The sequence below is a fragment of the Myripristis murdjan genome, chromosome 11 (genome assembly GCF_902150065.1).
Source record: "Myripristis murdjan chromosome 11, fMyrMur1.1, whole genome shotgun sequence".
NCBI classification, from domain to species: domain Eukaryota; kingdom Metazoa; phylum Chordata; class Actinopteri; order Holocentriformes; family Holocentridae; genus Myripristis; species Myripristis murdjan.
Window position 1 is genome coordinate 6,409,073 of NC_043990.1, and position 15,965 is coordinate 6,425,037.

Below are 15,965 nucleotides of genomic sequence, written 5' to 3' on the forward strand. Positions count from 1 at the left end.
TTTATTCCAACAATATGGAGGCCGAACGCAGGCCAAACAAGCAACACGACTTCCACGGCTGCGGAGTGACGCCGCTCGTCCTCACATCCCAAACACACCGAGCATTTGGAAGGGTGCGTTTGATTTATTGTTCCTACCCTTTCCAAATTTCTGGACGATGAGATCCTTCGCTCTGTTAACTGATAACAATAACTGTAATAATACTATTTCTATACCACTTATCAAACATGACATTACAAAGTGTTTTATACATGACATTGAAACATAGACTGCTCTGACACTTGGTTTTTTTTTGTTTTTTTTTTGTAATCTCAGCCAAAATACGTTGCAAAAGGTCTGTTGGCTGTTGGACATTGTGAAATTGGGGTGCAACAGCTCCCAAAACCCACAGTAAACTAAAAAAAAAAAAAACTCCCCACAGTACAAGAGGGGTCCCCCATCAAGATGTCTACATCGAGATTTAGGGGATTAATACTTAACAAAGAATGTAAAATTTTTGGGGGGCGAGTATGGACTACTGTCTTTATGCCACTAGTGTGAAAGCAACTGAACTGAGTAAAAAACAAAACAGTGCATCATTCAGTTCCAAACCAAAGAGGCGCCCTAATAGCTGTGAAAGTGGAACCCTAAAACAGAGCTATCTGATCCATGTTCATTTTCATTTCAGTGAAGGAGAATTCAACCAAATCTGACACACAACACTGCACCGCACTCACCTGTCTCTCTGTGTGAAAATCCTTGTTAAACCTGTCTCCACTTACGTTTCCCTTTATGAATGAAGTGGATTTAATAGCAAAAATCAATAAGGCATTGTACCTTTCACCTGATTCACTTGGTCAGTCTCCTTAGATTAGATTAGATGAAACTTTAATGATCCCTGTGGCAAAATTGGGTCATCGCAGCAGCAGAGCATTCATCACAGAAAGAGCACATTTTTTTCTACACTCTGCAGAAAAAAAAAAAAAAAAAAAAAAAAACAGATCTGCAAAAAGTCTATGTTTCTCAGGTATGAGGAGGAGAATACTTTTGGTCCCAATTCAGATGTTCATGGATTATTAAAATCACACTTTGGGGGTTTCATGGGTTTCAGGGGCCAGCAGTGCAGAACTTACTTAGGTGTAATTTTTCAATCCAATTCAGCTGAGAAAAGAAAACACCAAAATTGCAGTTACATGGATTTTCTGTGACAGCGGCAGCATGCAGATGCTCACCAAGCACTATTACAAAAAAATGGTTCATCACAGCGCCAGAGACCATTCTTTAGCCATGAACCAGAGCAGAACACTATACGGTGCCTGGAATCATTAAAGACACGTGAAAATATCCCATATCAGCAGGAGTGATAAGAAGCGGCGGGTGCCTTTCTGATTGACATTTTAATTCATCAGTTCAGAGGGTTCTTTGATATGACATCTGCAAGGAAATCCAAATTTAAGACAGTTTAAGACCTCGTTAAACCCACCCAAAATTGAATTTGAAACCAATTTAAAAACCAAAACAGACAAAACAAAGCTGACAAAAGCAGCCTGTTTTCTGACCGAGCATGGCTAATGGAAAGACTGTGACTGGGCAGAGCAAGAAAAAAGAATGAGCAGGAAATTAATTGTTAAGGGATAATAAGTCCAAATGTGTTTAGTAAAGCAAATACAATTAGGGGTGCAACGACCGGCCCAATTCATGAGTGAAGGAGTGAATAGTGTGCAGTGAATTTGGAACAAAATTTGAACTAAGAGAAATCTGATTGAAAAAGACAAGAAACAAACAACCAAGTGACGTCTTAAATCACAGAAACGATGCAAAATCATGAGGATGGGCATCTTCAGTCTCCAGGTGCACCAGGCTTAATCTTTTCCTAGTCTTTTTCTAATTTTATTTCTCTTCACTGTTTGGCTATACACTACTCTCCCAAAGGCAGTGAATTTTTAAACATTTTTATTCATTTCTAAGCATTGATCTATAATATTTTATTACAGATCAATATATTTTTTATTATAGTTCAGTGTATCTAAGAGCTGAGGCAACATCCCGCTGAATTCTGTACAATTTCAATTAAAAATCGAGTCAATCACATTTAAAAAGTTATGCGTCAGGCTGTTTAACCTGCTCTAACCCCGCTTGTTGATGGATTCTATCAGCCTCAGGCGCTTTTTACGGTGTTTTTCTCCTGTGAGCAGAGGATGGCTCTCCTCCGCTCTACCTGCAGGAGAAAAGCAGTCTCCTCTGGCCACTGCTGCGTCGGTATAGCTGCTGTGAGAAGACAGTTTTCCCATCATGCCCACGCTCTGACTTAGTTACTGGTATGTTTTTTGTTAAACAGTACAGGCCAAATTCAACACTTTAGTCTCTCCAAATATTGAACAGGACTTGCAACATTAGTATAGCTTTGCAGTTTGCATTGATTTGCCATTGTTAAGTGTGCAAGTTATTTATATATATATATATATATATATTGTGACACCCATAAATAAAGATATTACAAATCCCAAAGTGTGGAGCTCAAATCAACCTGTCACTGCAGAAACCTGTAAACAATAAGACCTTTAAATGAGCCATTTTAATACTTTTTTTTTTTTTTTTTAAGTGCACAAACTGTTTGAGCCCTTTCTGTCCCATCCCTCCTGGCTCTTTGAGTGCATACCTGCGCGGCTCGTCTCTCCATCCCTGTGGCCGGATGGCGAACAGAGCCTTGGGCAGGCCCTCCAGGCCCAGACCGGACAGCGCTGGCCCCACGGCGAACCACATATGGCTGGGTCCTGCCTGACCTGACGCCCAGGCCGCCCGGAAAACAATCTCCGCCTCCTCCTGGGAGCAGTACAGCAGACGGACCTGAGGGGCGAGGAAGGGAGGGAGTGAGGGAAGGAGGGAGAAAAGGGGGGTGGGAGGTGATTAAAATAGAGAGTAAAGAAGAAAAAAGAATGTAGGAGGAAAAAGGAAAAAGGATGAGAGGTAAGTAGGGAAAAAACGGGTGAGGGAGGGGTTGAAGAAAAAAAGGTGAGTAAGAAGAAGGGAAGAAAAGCAGATAGAGAAGTGAAGGAGAGGGTAGAGAGGAGAAAGAGAGAGTAAAAGGAAAGAGAGGAGGGGGAGATAATATAAGAAAAGAAAGAAAGGTGAGTTAGGAGATGAGGAGAGGTGGAAGGAGGGATGGAGAAAGAGGGTGGGAAGAAGGGAGGAGGAAAGGATGACAAAGATCAGAAGGATGGAGGCAGGTTGGGAAGAAAAGAGGCATAGGGGATTATTAGAAAAATATGAGTAATGAGTAGTAGTAGGGATGGATGAGGGAAAGAGAGCAGGATGGAGGAGGAGAAAGGGAGAGAGGGGTGAAAGTGTGGAGAAAAAGAAGCAGGGATGAGGAAGGGAGGATGAGGGAAGAGGAAGAAAGAAACAAAGGAGAAAGGGAGCAAAGGGGAAAGGACGGAGGGAGAGAGAGAAGCAAACAATGAGCCATTTTTCATTTCCTCATGTTGTTTTGCTGCGGCTCCCCTCAGCCCCATAATGCCCTTTCATGTTTCTACCATTATGGATTGTATTCATTCAAACATAAATACATGCAATATATATATATATATATATATATATATTTATGCATTAATGCTTTTTTCCGCTGTTATTGGACTTGTGCATCGGGCACGCTTGAAAAATGGAGCTTCCTGGTCTGCTTCTATTCGTGTTTTCCCCTGTATAAATCATAGAGCGAGGGAATGGAAAGTGAAAGTGAAAGTGAGACTGAGGCTCTGCTCACAATAAAGGGGTGTGTCCCTTTACCCTTTAAATGTCCTCTACTTTCCCTCACTACCTCATCCTTTATTTTGTGACCTGGAAACGGTAGGAAACTAATAGATAGAGAGAGAGAGATAGACAGAGAGAAAAAGAGAGGACAAGAGGGACGGTCCACGGTGGCCACAGGCCCAGACAGTGTCCTGCATCACAGACTGACCGCCCTCCGGATGCTCTCTGCCCACCATCGACGGTCACACGTGAGTCTGGGATGTGGTCATGCAGCTGCGTCTCGATGAAAGACTCGATGTTGCACTCCCAAAATTCTGTCTGACTCGTCATCCAGCTGGTTGACCCGGACTCTCACAGTCCCCGTGATGACAGACGGGACAGCACGTTTCCTCTTCCTCTCAGGCTGTTTAATGCCTGCTCCGGTCCCATGTTTAAACAGTGCTGCTTCTACCGGTGTGCGCATCGCCTCGAGCCACACAACCTTCAGCCATCAACTTGTGTCTATTGTCAGTTGAAGCCAATATTAAAAATGCAATAGGATAATACTTTTGGATTTCATTTTCTGATTTTGATTTTGATTGTAATTTTTATGTATTCGAGTGCAGTGCATTGTTGTAATTCCCAAATATAAAGACACTGAGGTCAACATTTTCAAACAATACTCTAATTTTAAAGTAATACTTTTTGGGCAAATCCACATGATACACTGTGTGAAAAAGACAGCTTCAGAGCTGCTGTAAGCTTTATTTTTTCACTTCACTTTCACTAGCTAGGCTAATGACTCCCCTAGGCTTCAAGTCTCTATGCTAAGTTAACACACAATGCTACCCACAGGAAGTGAACCACTGGATGGCCAGAGGTGAAAAGGGTATCTTGTCTCAGTCTAAGTAAGTTGGAAAAATGGTATTTTACCCAAAATCGCACTGGAGGATTAACTTTAACATTAATGGAACAGAGATCTTGTTTTTTTCCAAGTTTTTTCCAAACCAAATATATTATGGATTTAGCCTGTTTCACAAGCATTTCACATCAGTGTAGTCCTGATACACTGATAACATGCATATTAAACTGCATTTAGAGTGTGTTTAGTGTGTGTGTGTGTGTGTTTATTATAGCATAATACTACAACTTGCACATTTAATATTCCAACTGCTGTAGAGCTCTGTAGCTGGCCAACGGACTGATATTTGTGATAAGGCTGCATCATCACTATACTGATTCTGTTCACTTCTGCCTCACTTCTTTCACTCCTTTTCCTCAATTCCCTCAAGTTACCTCCTGGTGGGAGAGAGGCGGCAGCGAGGGGGGACGAGACAAACGGGACGCAGCCCGGGCCTCGAGTCTCAGCTCGCTTGAGGCGATTATTCAGTGAGGAGATTTTCCACCAAGTAAGAAGATTTGCAAAGAGTTAAAACCAAACATGGAGTGCTTTATATGTGGAGTGCTGATATTAGCAGACATCTGGTGTGTAGATTCGGTCACATACATCCAAAACTGCTACCGGCGTCAGTGAGTATGGCGGGATGATGCCAATCCCTCCCACTCAGCTGACAGTGTATGGGAGCAAAGTCTGCACGGGTCTGCATGACTCCCAGTCGCCGTCAATCATTTCCTCCTAATAGCCGGCGTATATTTAGACACCGGCTTTATACGGCACTAACATGAGCTGAAGTTTGTCATTCTATATCCCCAAAATAAAGAGGATCCAGTCTCTTAATGTGTTCTCATTTTGTCATCCGATGACTCAAGTCTCCTCCTATCTGCTGTCCTTCAAAAAAGTGCTTTTAATTCATTATAATTTTGTGCCATCAATCATTTTGTTAGCGTGGGTGTCTCATTTTTCAAAGGCTGGACATCTCATTTTGGGAGAAAACGTTTAATTTAGATCCCCGTGGGTCTTCATATTTTATCGTGACAGAGCTTAACGGCACAAACACTCAGGTTAAAATGAAAAGAGGCTGTTTCCAAAATGGTATATGTCCACTGTGGAGGAATAAATCACAGCAATAAAAAAAAAGTCTAAAGTTGCTTGAGCCAGGATTTGGTTTAACTTTGTGCCATCAGTTATTTTGTAAGAATGCGTTTCACTTTTCACTTTTTTTTCAGCGGGTGGTTTCATTTTGGCCTGCATTACTTAAATTTTAAGCCTTTATCCTAAGAATTTATAAGCATAAGGGCACATAAATCCTCCTCGGACTTCTTCACATTGATATCTCAGTGTGAATGTATGGGTTTCCTCTTCCTATTATGTTATGCAGCTTGGAGATAGCATCACAAAGCAGAGCCAGTGTCATGAGCACGGCGGTGATCGTCAGGCTCCGATTGTTTGCCTTATGTTTCATTTTGTGCTCGAAACGCACAGCAAAGGGTGAAACTCATCCTTAAAGATCATTAAATGGGAAAATGAAAACACTAAAGTTTGCAACTCGCAACGTGAATCCAGTCAGACTTGACCCGATCACATCAGTTCAGGCTCAGATTTTTAAAATTGTTCCAGCAGGTTTGAGAGGGTCAGGTTCTCGGCTGCGGTGGATAAATTAATTTGAACTTGACGTTGAACTTGAATGTTTGAATGTGCAGGCGGGCAGGGTCGCTTCCACCTTTGTAGCTCTGATTTGTGGCAGAAATTATAGACGAGATAAAAAAAAACGTATAAATAAACTCAGGATAGTGAAGCTTCTGTGTTTTTATTCATGTTTATTGACTTATTTTATTCACATCCAACAGTTGCTTCACGGCCTATACTTGCAGTTCATTTTGCATTTGGTCCATCAGCTCTGACAGTTCGGCTGCACTCTGTAGAATCAGCAGGATATTTTTTTCTATTGGAAAACTGACGAGTCGGACTGGTGCTGGGATTAAAGCGAGGGGTGTCTGGCCGGACCAGAGCCGGTTCTGGTCGGACACGGCTTTGATGTTTATAGCCCTGTAAAAAATCTCTAAAAGAATAACACCTTGATCAAACATCAGCTCTAGGATGATATAAATAAGTCAGTGTTACTTGTCAGGAGAAAATGAAAAATGAAAGTCTGCACTAACATTTATTATACAATCTCACTGTAATTCCCAATGCCAGATGAAGCAGGTGAACTGACAGCCGACGTCCTTCATTCAATTAACAGAACTTTTTGACAAAATAAAAGCACAAAGGTATGTTGGGAACAGTCTTAAAATTGCCTCATAAATTAGACAACCAGTGACTGTCTCTGTAAGGTCACAGCAGGCCAGCCATGCCTTGAATATAAAGTGCAATGATGACTAAATGCTTTGCAATTTGTAATATATCTCAAGGCGCTGTGGTAAACTGCATCCCGTGCACGTAGGCACTGCTGGTTCGTCCGTGTACAATCCATCTCTGTAATGAAGCGCAGACATGAAATGTGCAGCAACAAGTTTCTGTTTGGCTTCAAAGGAGGAGCAAGCCTCATTCCAAAAATAAAAATCCACAATTTCAGTTTTTTACAAGGTGTTTTATATGAGGCCTAAAAGAAAGAGTCACCAATTTACACAACTTTCTGTTACGAGCTCATTTTTCTACTTTCCAAGTAACTTGCTGGAAATTTATTTAGTACTTGCAATCCATCTTCCAGATCATTTCCCAGTAAATATTTTTTTCTTACCAACTTATTTCCTTCTCTATACCTGTTAATTAAAAGCAATCCCATTGAGACTGTGCTGTGACTAGTTTCCATGTACTTGCCTGCATTGCATTTGTATTTCTTTCATTATAAACTAAATTGATTTAGATGCACAAGAAAAACATTGCTGCTGTCTTGCTTACCAATAAGAGCATTGAAATACAAAAGCCCAGCTGATGCCTGCGGGGTTGGCGGAGGAGAAGCTTTGAAGTAAAATAAATGGTGCATGCAGCATTACAATCTCCCCAGTACCTATGAGATTACGCTTAAACGACACGTGAGATTAATAATTTTGCATGAACTGCAAGAGAAAGTTGTCAGGTTGGCGAGGTGTGTTTACATTTTCCGGGCGGGGGGGGGAGAGAAATTCAATTCTTCAGGGGTACTCTAGGCAAATTTTTAATTCCAGGTGTAAATGAAATACAGATCATTTGTATCCAAACGCCATCTGATTATGAGACGCATGTTAATGTAAAATGAGAGAGAGAGAGAGAAGCGGAAGAGAGATGGAGGGTGATTGTGTGAGAGGCAGGGAAATGGAGAGAGATGGAAAGAGCTGTGGAGGGAGAGGTCTCGGTGGGAAACAGTCGTCTCTCTCTGAATTATAGCCACATCACAGCACAGAGGGCGGCTGTGCTGAATTTAATCAGTGGCTCCAATATGAAGAATGAGAATGTGTGTGTGTGTGTGTGTGTGTGTGTATGAGAATGGGACTTTTGACTACACATATACAGTCTCTCCCGGTCAGAAGTACCATTCTGTACATGCCCCGGACGAAGGACTGTACTGTACCGGCAGCGTTTGGTTTTCCACTGGAATACTAATCAACCTGCACTGAGAAAAAAAAAAAAAAAAAAAATCTCATTTTTTTTAAAGTCATATTCAATGTTAAAGCCTTTTTTTAAAAATCTGTAAATGGGATGAGATAATCCCGGCTTGTTTGCAATACAGTTTCACTTGTTTCTGAATTTTTTTTTTTTTTTTTTTTTTTTTTTTTTTTTTTTGCACGGGAACAAATATAAATATGGAGAAACAAGGCAGAATCAGGCAGATGAGCCCCATCAGGGTCAAGAAAATGACACTTGATTCAAGAAAATTCTCAAAACAAGCTGATTTGCATTGGAAACAAGTGGGATTGTCTCATCCCACTGGCAGATTTGTACCTTAATTGAAGAAAAATAAGATTTTAACACTGAAGATGAGACTAAATGAATTGCTAAGATGGAGTTTTTTTCCCCGTTTCCTTCTTGCAGTGTGGATCTGTTCTGTGTCTGAAAGCCTCGTGCAGGAAGCAGCATGCGACGCTGCCAGCATGTACCTTGCAATTCCAAGTAGGCCAGTGACAAACGTGAGGCTCAAACCAAAATGGAAAAAAGACACAGCACCATACAGCACACTACATGTAGATCTGACAGTCAACCAGCTGTTTGTCCACAAATCTCAACAAACACATGCAACCAGGTAAATATCGCCACAGTTCAGGTCATTTTAATATGTTGGAAATTAATTTTTCATCATCCGGTCCTCTACTTCTCGACAAATCTCTCTGAATAAAACCGTTCCTGCCGCAGCAGAGCGGCGCCGCTCTCTGCATGCACTGGGTCCTCTGTTGACTTTCCACAAATAATATCAAATTTACGGCAGACGTGTGAAAAGTGGTTTGAAGCGCCACCTGACATTTGTAGCGCACGCTGGGCGACAACTCGTGTGTGTGAAATGTATCTGTTTGACACAAAGTTGTGTTTAAACCTTACAACAGAGAGAGGGAGCCGTCCTGATCCACGCCTGTCAGGACACACTGGGAAGTGAAATCACTGGTTTTAACACCTAAACCTGAACCTTCCTTTAAGTTAACCGCGTAGTTTTGCTGGGTAAAGGCAATGCAACGGGCTAAAATGCCGCCTGACATTAGAGACGTATTTTTCCCCCTAAACATAATTCAGAATGCAGTTTAGTTGTATGGGAGTGTTTTGGTTGACTCTAACAACATGACTGAAATTCAAATCTAACTGTGGCACCTGTTGATGGGTGTATTAAACCACGAGTTGACGTCATGATCATATTCCCCATATTTTATTCCCCATTTATTACACAGCTTTATGGAATATTACAGTACATATGAACAGCAGACTGTTGTTATGGACAGTCGCTTGAAGCAGGTTTGATATATCACTCTGGAAAAAATGACAGGCTCTATCAAAATGTCTGGTCCATTTACTGCCGTTCATCAAGGTAACTAACAACAACACCTGCTGCAGCTGAAAAGTCGTTGGATTTTCATTTATTTGAACATAAAAATATGATTCATGTTTGGAGGCTGAATTACCAACAGAGGGAGCGGGAGGAAGAAACTACAGTGTAATGTGTGGTGAAATGTTGCTAACGTGTCAAGCCATCTAGTTCTACATCTTATTGATGCTGAAACAAATAATTTATTCACTATTTGTTTCACAGAGACTACAGTGTTGATCAAAGCATTTCTAATATTGTTCATAAATCTCAAATATCAGCAGAGGAACATTGTAATACTGCATGGTCGGTGCTCGGTTTGTATATTCTAATCAAAATTGGTAGGGAAAATTGCAGAACCCATAATCTGAAAAGATCCTGGACAGTTTAAACAAAAAAAAGAGAAAAGAAAACAGAAAGAAAGAACACAAAACAAATTTCCAAAAAGCAGCTAAAGCTCACCGGAGAGTCCATTCACTCTCTCTCAGTATTCAGCATTTCAAATCACTTTCATTACATTACATCATGTTCATTTTGGGCCCCTTTGCTTTAAGTCCATTTTCCCTTTTTTCTTTCTTTCTGTCTTTCTTTCTTTCTCTCTTTTTCTTTCTTTCTTTCTTTCTTTCTTTCTCCTTTTCACGGATTTCATTTCGACAAAGGTCATTTACGCTGGCAACGGTGAAACGGTGAGAGCGAGGAATGAATACGCAAAAAAGGGTACGGCGTGAGAGACGGAGAAACAGACAGAGAGAGAGAGAGAGAGGGGAATATATTGTTCCCGTACAAAGAGGAAGGTGGGGGAGAAATAAGAGAGAGATCCCGTGGAGCCAGGCAATTCATTTCTCCATATCAGATACGTCAGACCGCCGCTAAGGTCACCTCAGCAGATGTCCATGCTATCTGTACTGTCCACGGCCGTGACCAGAGAATATTAACTCTGCATTTAGTCTACATGTCATTTTTCACTGGATCTTGACTCATGTACATTTTTATATGATCAGTACATTTCACTGAAAGAGACTCTCTTCTTATTATTAATGATGATTTCGACCCGAATGTTGCAATCAGCTATTATATTTCAGGCTAAATTTGCACTACTACACGATTTTCAGGTAAAAATGGAGAGGAGCGTTTCAAGTGAGCGCAGCTTTAAAGGCCAACTTTTTTTGTGTCTGCAACATGAGCTTACTGTTCATACTCAACTTCCCCAGAATGCATTGCGTCAACCCAGACTGCTTGATGGCGGACGGTTCTGATGCTGACCAGCAGCACAACATGTGATTTATTAACACTATATCAGTGCTGTGATGCTGTAAACGATTGTAATTTAAGATTGAAGTAAATGTTTCTCTGATGTCATCTGGTCACATGACATTAATATACTGGCAGCCAGCCAACTTACTGAAATGACAAATAATGTTTCTGTGGCCAGTCAGCTAGAAGTCACTGAAAAAGACGTTGTGCATCCTGCCTTCAAAACAAAACCACTCTCAATTCACTGAGTCATTTGTGAATAACTCTTTTATTTTGTAAACAACAGGAAGTGTTGAGAGTTGTTTGGTGTCTCTGAAAACATTGCAGCAAATTTCCAAACTGGCGTTATTTGGATAAATCTATCACATTAGTAATCTACATGGCTACTCTGTCACGTAGGGAAATCTTAAAACTTATTAAAGTGATGTATTTACAGTGTTAGAATCATGAAAAGTGTAGCAGCTGTTAGAGCCTGGTTTAAAATCCCAGTGTCACGCTGGCTGGTGTGAAATGCATTCTGGGATACGTACACAGCGACATTGCTGTGGTGCGTAATGCGAGGTGCAGTCTCTGCAGCTCAGGGTGAGGCTGCTTCACTGCTCACGAGCCAAGATCACGAAAACACCACTGTTCTGTTTGAGAGGTCATTTTCCTTTAACGCAGAACCTCAACACACCCACTAACGATGTAAGGTTGGGAGGATACGTCAAAATTCAATATATAATGAGACTGATAATGCGACTTTATGACCCTCGTTCTCTCTTGACGTGATGATGTGAACAAATCAAATCAATCAATTAAAGTGGCCTACTAATGAAAAGGTCGGTGATTGGCTGTTCTGCAGCATGATCTATCAGGGTTTATGAATCAGTGAAAAACAATAAAGCTAGCCGTGTAAATCATCTACTCACCTATTCATTTATTTTTTTCATTCAGTGTTGATTGCTTTGTGGTGACACATCCCTGGTATTAAGACACCAAAACACACATCAATAAACAGCCAGTAAAAGTGACAAATAAAATGAAGTCGATGGAGAAATGTTTTTTTTCTGATTTGTTTTTTTAAGTAGGTAAAAAATATCTTTGGATGGTGAATTTCCTCACTTTACTTGTCACTGGGAGATGGAAAAATTATTAATTTTGGACACAATCATTTCTGCTAAAGTGATCATCAGTAAGATGGCTTGCACCTGTCACAATTTCACGACCTCTACATCGAAATTACACCCAGTGGCCACTTTATCAGCTCCACCTGCACAGTTTAATCCAATCCAATCCAACTGTTGTGTCATAAAGTTTCCTTTCCTGCTGCCTGTAATGCTCAGCTTTTCTTTTTGTCACAGTAATAGAGGTGTTCATTCACTTCTGTGTTTGGCATTGAGTTCATAGTTAGTGCTGCTGTTGGACTGAACTGCATTTTATTGAGAGCTGTTTCCAATATTCTGTATGTATACAAATAGGGAGGACAAAAAAATTAGAAACTCTTCTCATTATAATGCAGTCCAGTACAAGACCTCTGCAAACTACAACCTCAGTGATAAACATAGAATTAAATTGACACATTCTGCACAATGTCAACACAAACTGAACATGGTAAACTTTGTTAAAAGGTAGAATTTATGGCAGAGCTGCTGACCTGAACTGCATTAGACTGGACAGGTGGAGCTGATAAAGTGACATTGAGTGGATATTCCTTACATTTTGGACCAACAATATTTTAAATTGTTTTACATGCTAATAAGCTGCTGCCACTGATAGTTTTGTGGGTCAGAAATAAACATGAGTGTACAGTCATACTTTGTTGGGACTGAGCTCGATTAGATTGTAGACACTGCAAAAAAAAAAAAAAAAAAAACTCATTCAGTTTCATCTTGTTTTTCCTCATACAAGGTAAAAAAAATCCACCAGAGGGATGAGATAAACCCAAGTGTTTCCAATTCTAATTAATTTCAATTTTCCAACCGGAATTTTCTTAAGTGTACTTTAAGATGTAATTCACCTGTTGTTTTCAAACTTTGCCCTTGTTGTTTTACTGATGCTTTTTAATCATCTATTTTTTTAATTACATTTAATCATTCTTTATACCAGCGTTTTTTTTTTTTTTTTATTATTATTGTTGTGTGTTTATTTTGTTTGTAGTAGAGCACTACGTAACCTCACTCTGCCTTGTTTGAACATATTTATGCTTGTTCACAGAAAAAATAAAATCCTGAAACAAAAAAACTGCATTGGAAACAAGAGGGATTATCAGTTTTTCTCTTACCTAGATTGAAGAAAAATCAGATTTTAGGAGTGAATATGATACCAACTTACTTATTAGGGTGCAGTTTTTTTTTTGTCAGAGGATTGGCTGGGTTGAGTTGTGAACCCTGCAGCGCGTCTTGGATTGTATCATGAGATAAGCACATCGTCCTGTCGCTCGCCTCAGAGAAGTGGGACAGTGACTGTGACGCCAGCTGCTCGAACCCCCGGACCTGCTGCAGGAGATCAGGCTCTGAACCCTCAGCTGTTCCACAAGAGCCGCTGCGTCGCCGGCAGCGTAACACCGAGGTAAGACTGTGCAGCTCCCAGGTGTGAGTGTGTGTAACCTCCCTCACCCAGTAAACGCTCCCTCAGGATGGAGCTATAAATAAAGAGCGTGTCCTTACTCAACCTGCCTGGTTAAATAAGGCTTTTACAGTAGGCACAGGGGCCATTTGGGAACAATGAGACGCTGTAGCCTTCCTCCGGTTAAATACCCAGCGGCAGAATTAATTAGGATATCACAGCTATAGAATAAAAGCACAACAGGGAAAAGAAAACTAGACTTCCTACATACAGGCCACTTGGTTCAGCATGAGCAATGTGAATGCCGTCATTAAGAGTCATTAAGAGCGCTGCAAAAATATTCATCTTGACTTTAAAATCAGGTGTTCAGTCCTCAAGTTAAAGAAAATTTTTTTTAAAAAGCCTGCCCATCAGTTGAGATAATTCTCTTAATTTGTTTCCAGTGTGGTTGCAGCTGTTACCCCAATTTTCTTGAAACAAGTCCTAAACTTCAATGAAAGACGACTGGCACTTGGTTTGAGAAAATTCTTGAAAAAAAAAAAAAAATGAAACTGCATTACAAATGAATTTCTCTCTCACCACAGGCTGGTTTTATCACTTGTTTTAAAGCTGCAATATTTAGCCTTTTCACTAATTAAATAAAGATAATATACATTTTGATGCATTATCTGTTTCTGTGACCGTGTGTGCAAATGCCTAAATCCCTCTGAACTTGGGCTTTTAAGGATCCTGAGCAGATTTTAGGGCTTATAATATTTACTATATTGTTATGTATTAAGAAAAAATATGCAGCAAAACAAAACATGGAGTTAACAGTGCCCATTAAAACACGCCAAACACTGCCATCACATTTTTCCACCTTCAGTGCCTGTGCTTCACAGATGCCAGTTATCTCCGCCTGAAGCTGGCAGACAGCTCGTCAAGATGACTGACAAGACTTGGGGAAACACTTTGCCGCCTCGAGGCGATAAGTATCATATTGTAGTTTTAAGAAAAAATAGATCTCTGAGACTCCTGATAAGTTTGAAAGACTTTTTTGAGGTTGGTGTCTTTTGAAGTAAATTAAGAGTAAAAAAAAAAAAAAATTAAGAGATGAATGGGAGTGAAGCCGCAGACGTGAACGTTTGCGTCCCTCGCTCACCTGGGCCTCGTTGTCTTTGAGCAGGCGTTTGGTCCGCGCCCCGCTGGGGTCGTCCGTCACGTTCAGCATCACCACGCTCTTCTTTTCCCAGCCGATGAACGAGCCGTCCGTCAGTCCCTCCACCATGGCCAGGAAGTCCTCGTAACCGTGGTGACGGGTGGTGACCACGGAGAAGGAGGTCCAGTCGTACTCCTCCAGCACCTCGAAGATGACCTCCAGCTGCAGGGCGGTGGAGCAGGTGAACTGCAGGTAGATGGAGCCGCTCTCCTGAGAGACAGTGTGAAGATCAACCAGTACGTCACAGAGTGCGGTAAATAAACCACAGGAAAACACTCTATTCCAATGACGGCAAAAAAACATTTTCCAGATATAGTACATGTTAAAATGTGTTCCTCAAAATAAGGTAAAAAACTAGGGGTGTAACGATTCATTTTAACAACGATCCGATTCGAATCACGATTCGTGGTTGCCGATTCGATTCAGTGACTTGAAATCGATTTCAGTAACTTTTTTGCCAAAACTTCAACCAGTGTGAATATGAAATAAACACCTGGATACTGGACAGTGCAGGAGAAGTTTCCTAGATCCCTGTTGTTTCTTGAAAGGGAATCAGGTTTAAAATAATGGATATAAACAAGAAAATAACAATTAATGGCAAATGTATAACCTTTTATTTGAATAAACTGTTGTTTGCGATATAACAGTACAATAATACAGTGCACCCAAGTTCTATTCAGGTTAAACGAGCAGTGGTTGAACCTGCTACTTCCCTCAATTTAATAAACAAACAGCAGTGCACTAATATTTCTCTGAATGAACTGTTGTTTTCAACATGAAACAGTACAATAATAAAGTTTATAAAACGGGTGCTTCCCATCCTTAAATGTAATTGGCTGAGCCGCGTTCCATGCCGTTGTAAAATCAGTGTAACCCGCTGGCAGACCACAGCTGCACCACTGTAAACGGACATAGCGTTGCCTAGCAACCAACTACTCTGCGCTCCACTTCCTCGTTAGGTCACATTTGTTTCAAGACTTTTGTAAACAAAATGTCAGACTTTGTAGTGAATTTTGATTTGCTGGGCCTCCCTGGAGAAATAGCCTACCTCTCCGTGGTGCCTCCTGATCCACCTGCCTTTTATCTCCACCCAAAGTGGACACAGTGTGACAGCGCCGATGTATGGTAAATTAACAGTATACTTCTATTATTATTGTTATTGTTACAACCGATGTTAGGCATACGTCTGCGCAAAAACGCACCTGTCGCGAAACACACGCGACCGTCCCTGCAAAGAGGAGTCCAAACATAATTGAACACTATTTTAACAATTGCACTATTAATGGAAATATCCAATTCACCATTAACGAGCCCAGATAGCCTGATGTGACATGATGATGGCGCTAGATGAAAAAGCAATCTTAGCGTCTGTG

General features: G+C 40.8%; 1 protein-coding gene across 1 annotated transcript in view; it reads right to left on the reverse strand.

Annotated features, from left to right (window-relative positions):
• grin2da (glutamate receptor, ionotropic, N-methyl D-aspartate 2D, a) overlaps positions 1–15,965 on the reverse strand; it is a 150,037-nt gene that overhangs the window by 122,661 nt on the left and 11,411 nt on the right. The window contains 2 exon segments of the mRNA XM_030063907.1: positions 2,639–2,826; positions 14,536–14,802. Coding sequence (XP_029919767.1) covers positions 2,639–2,826; positions 14,536–14,802 — 455 coding nt within the window.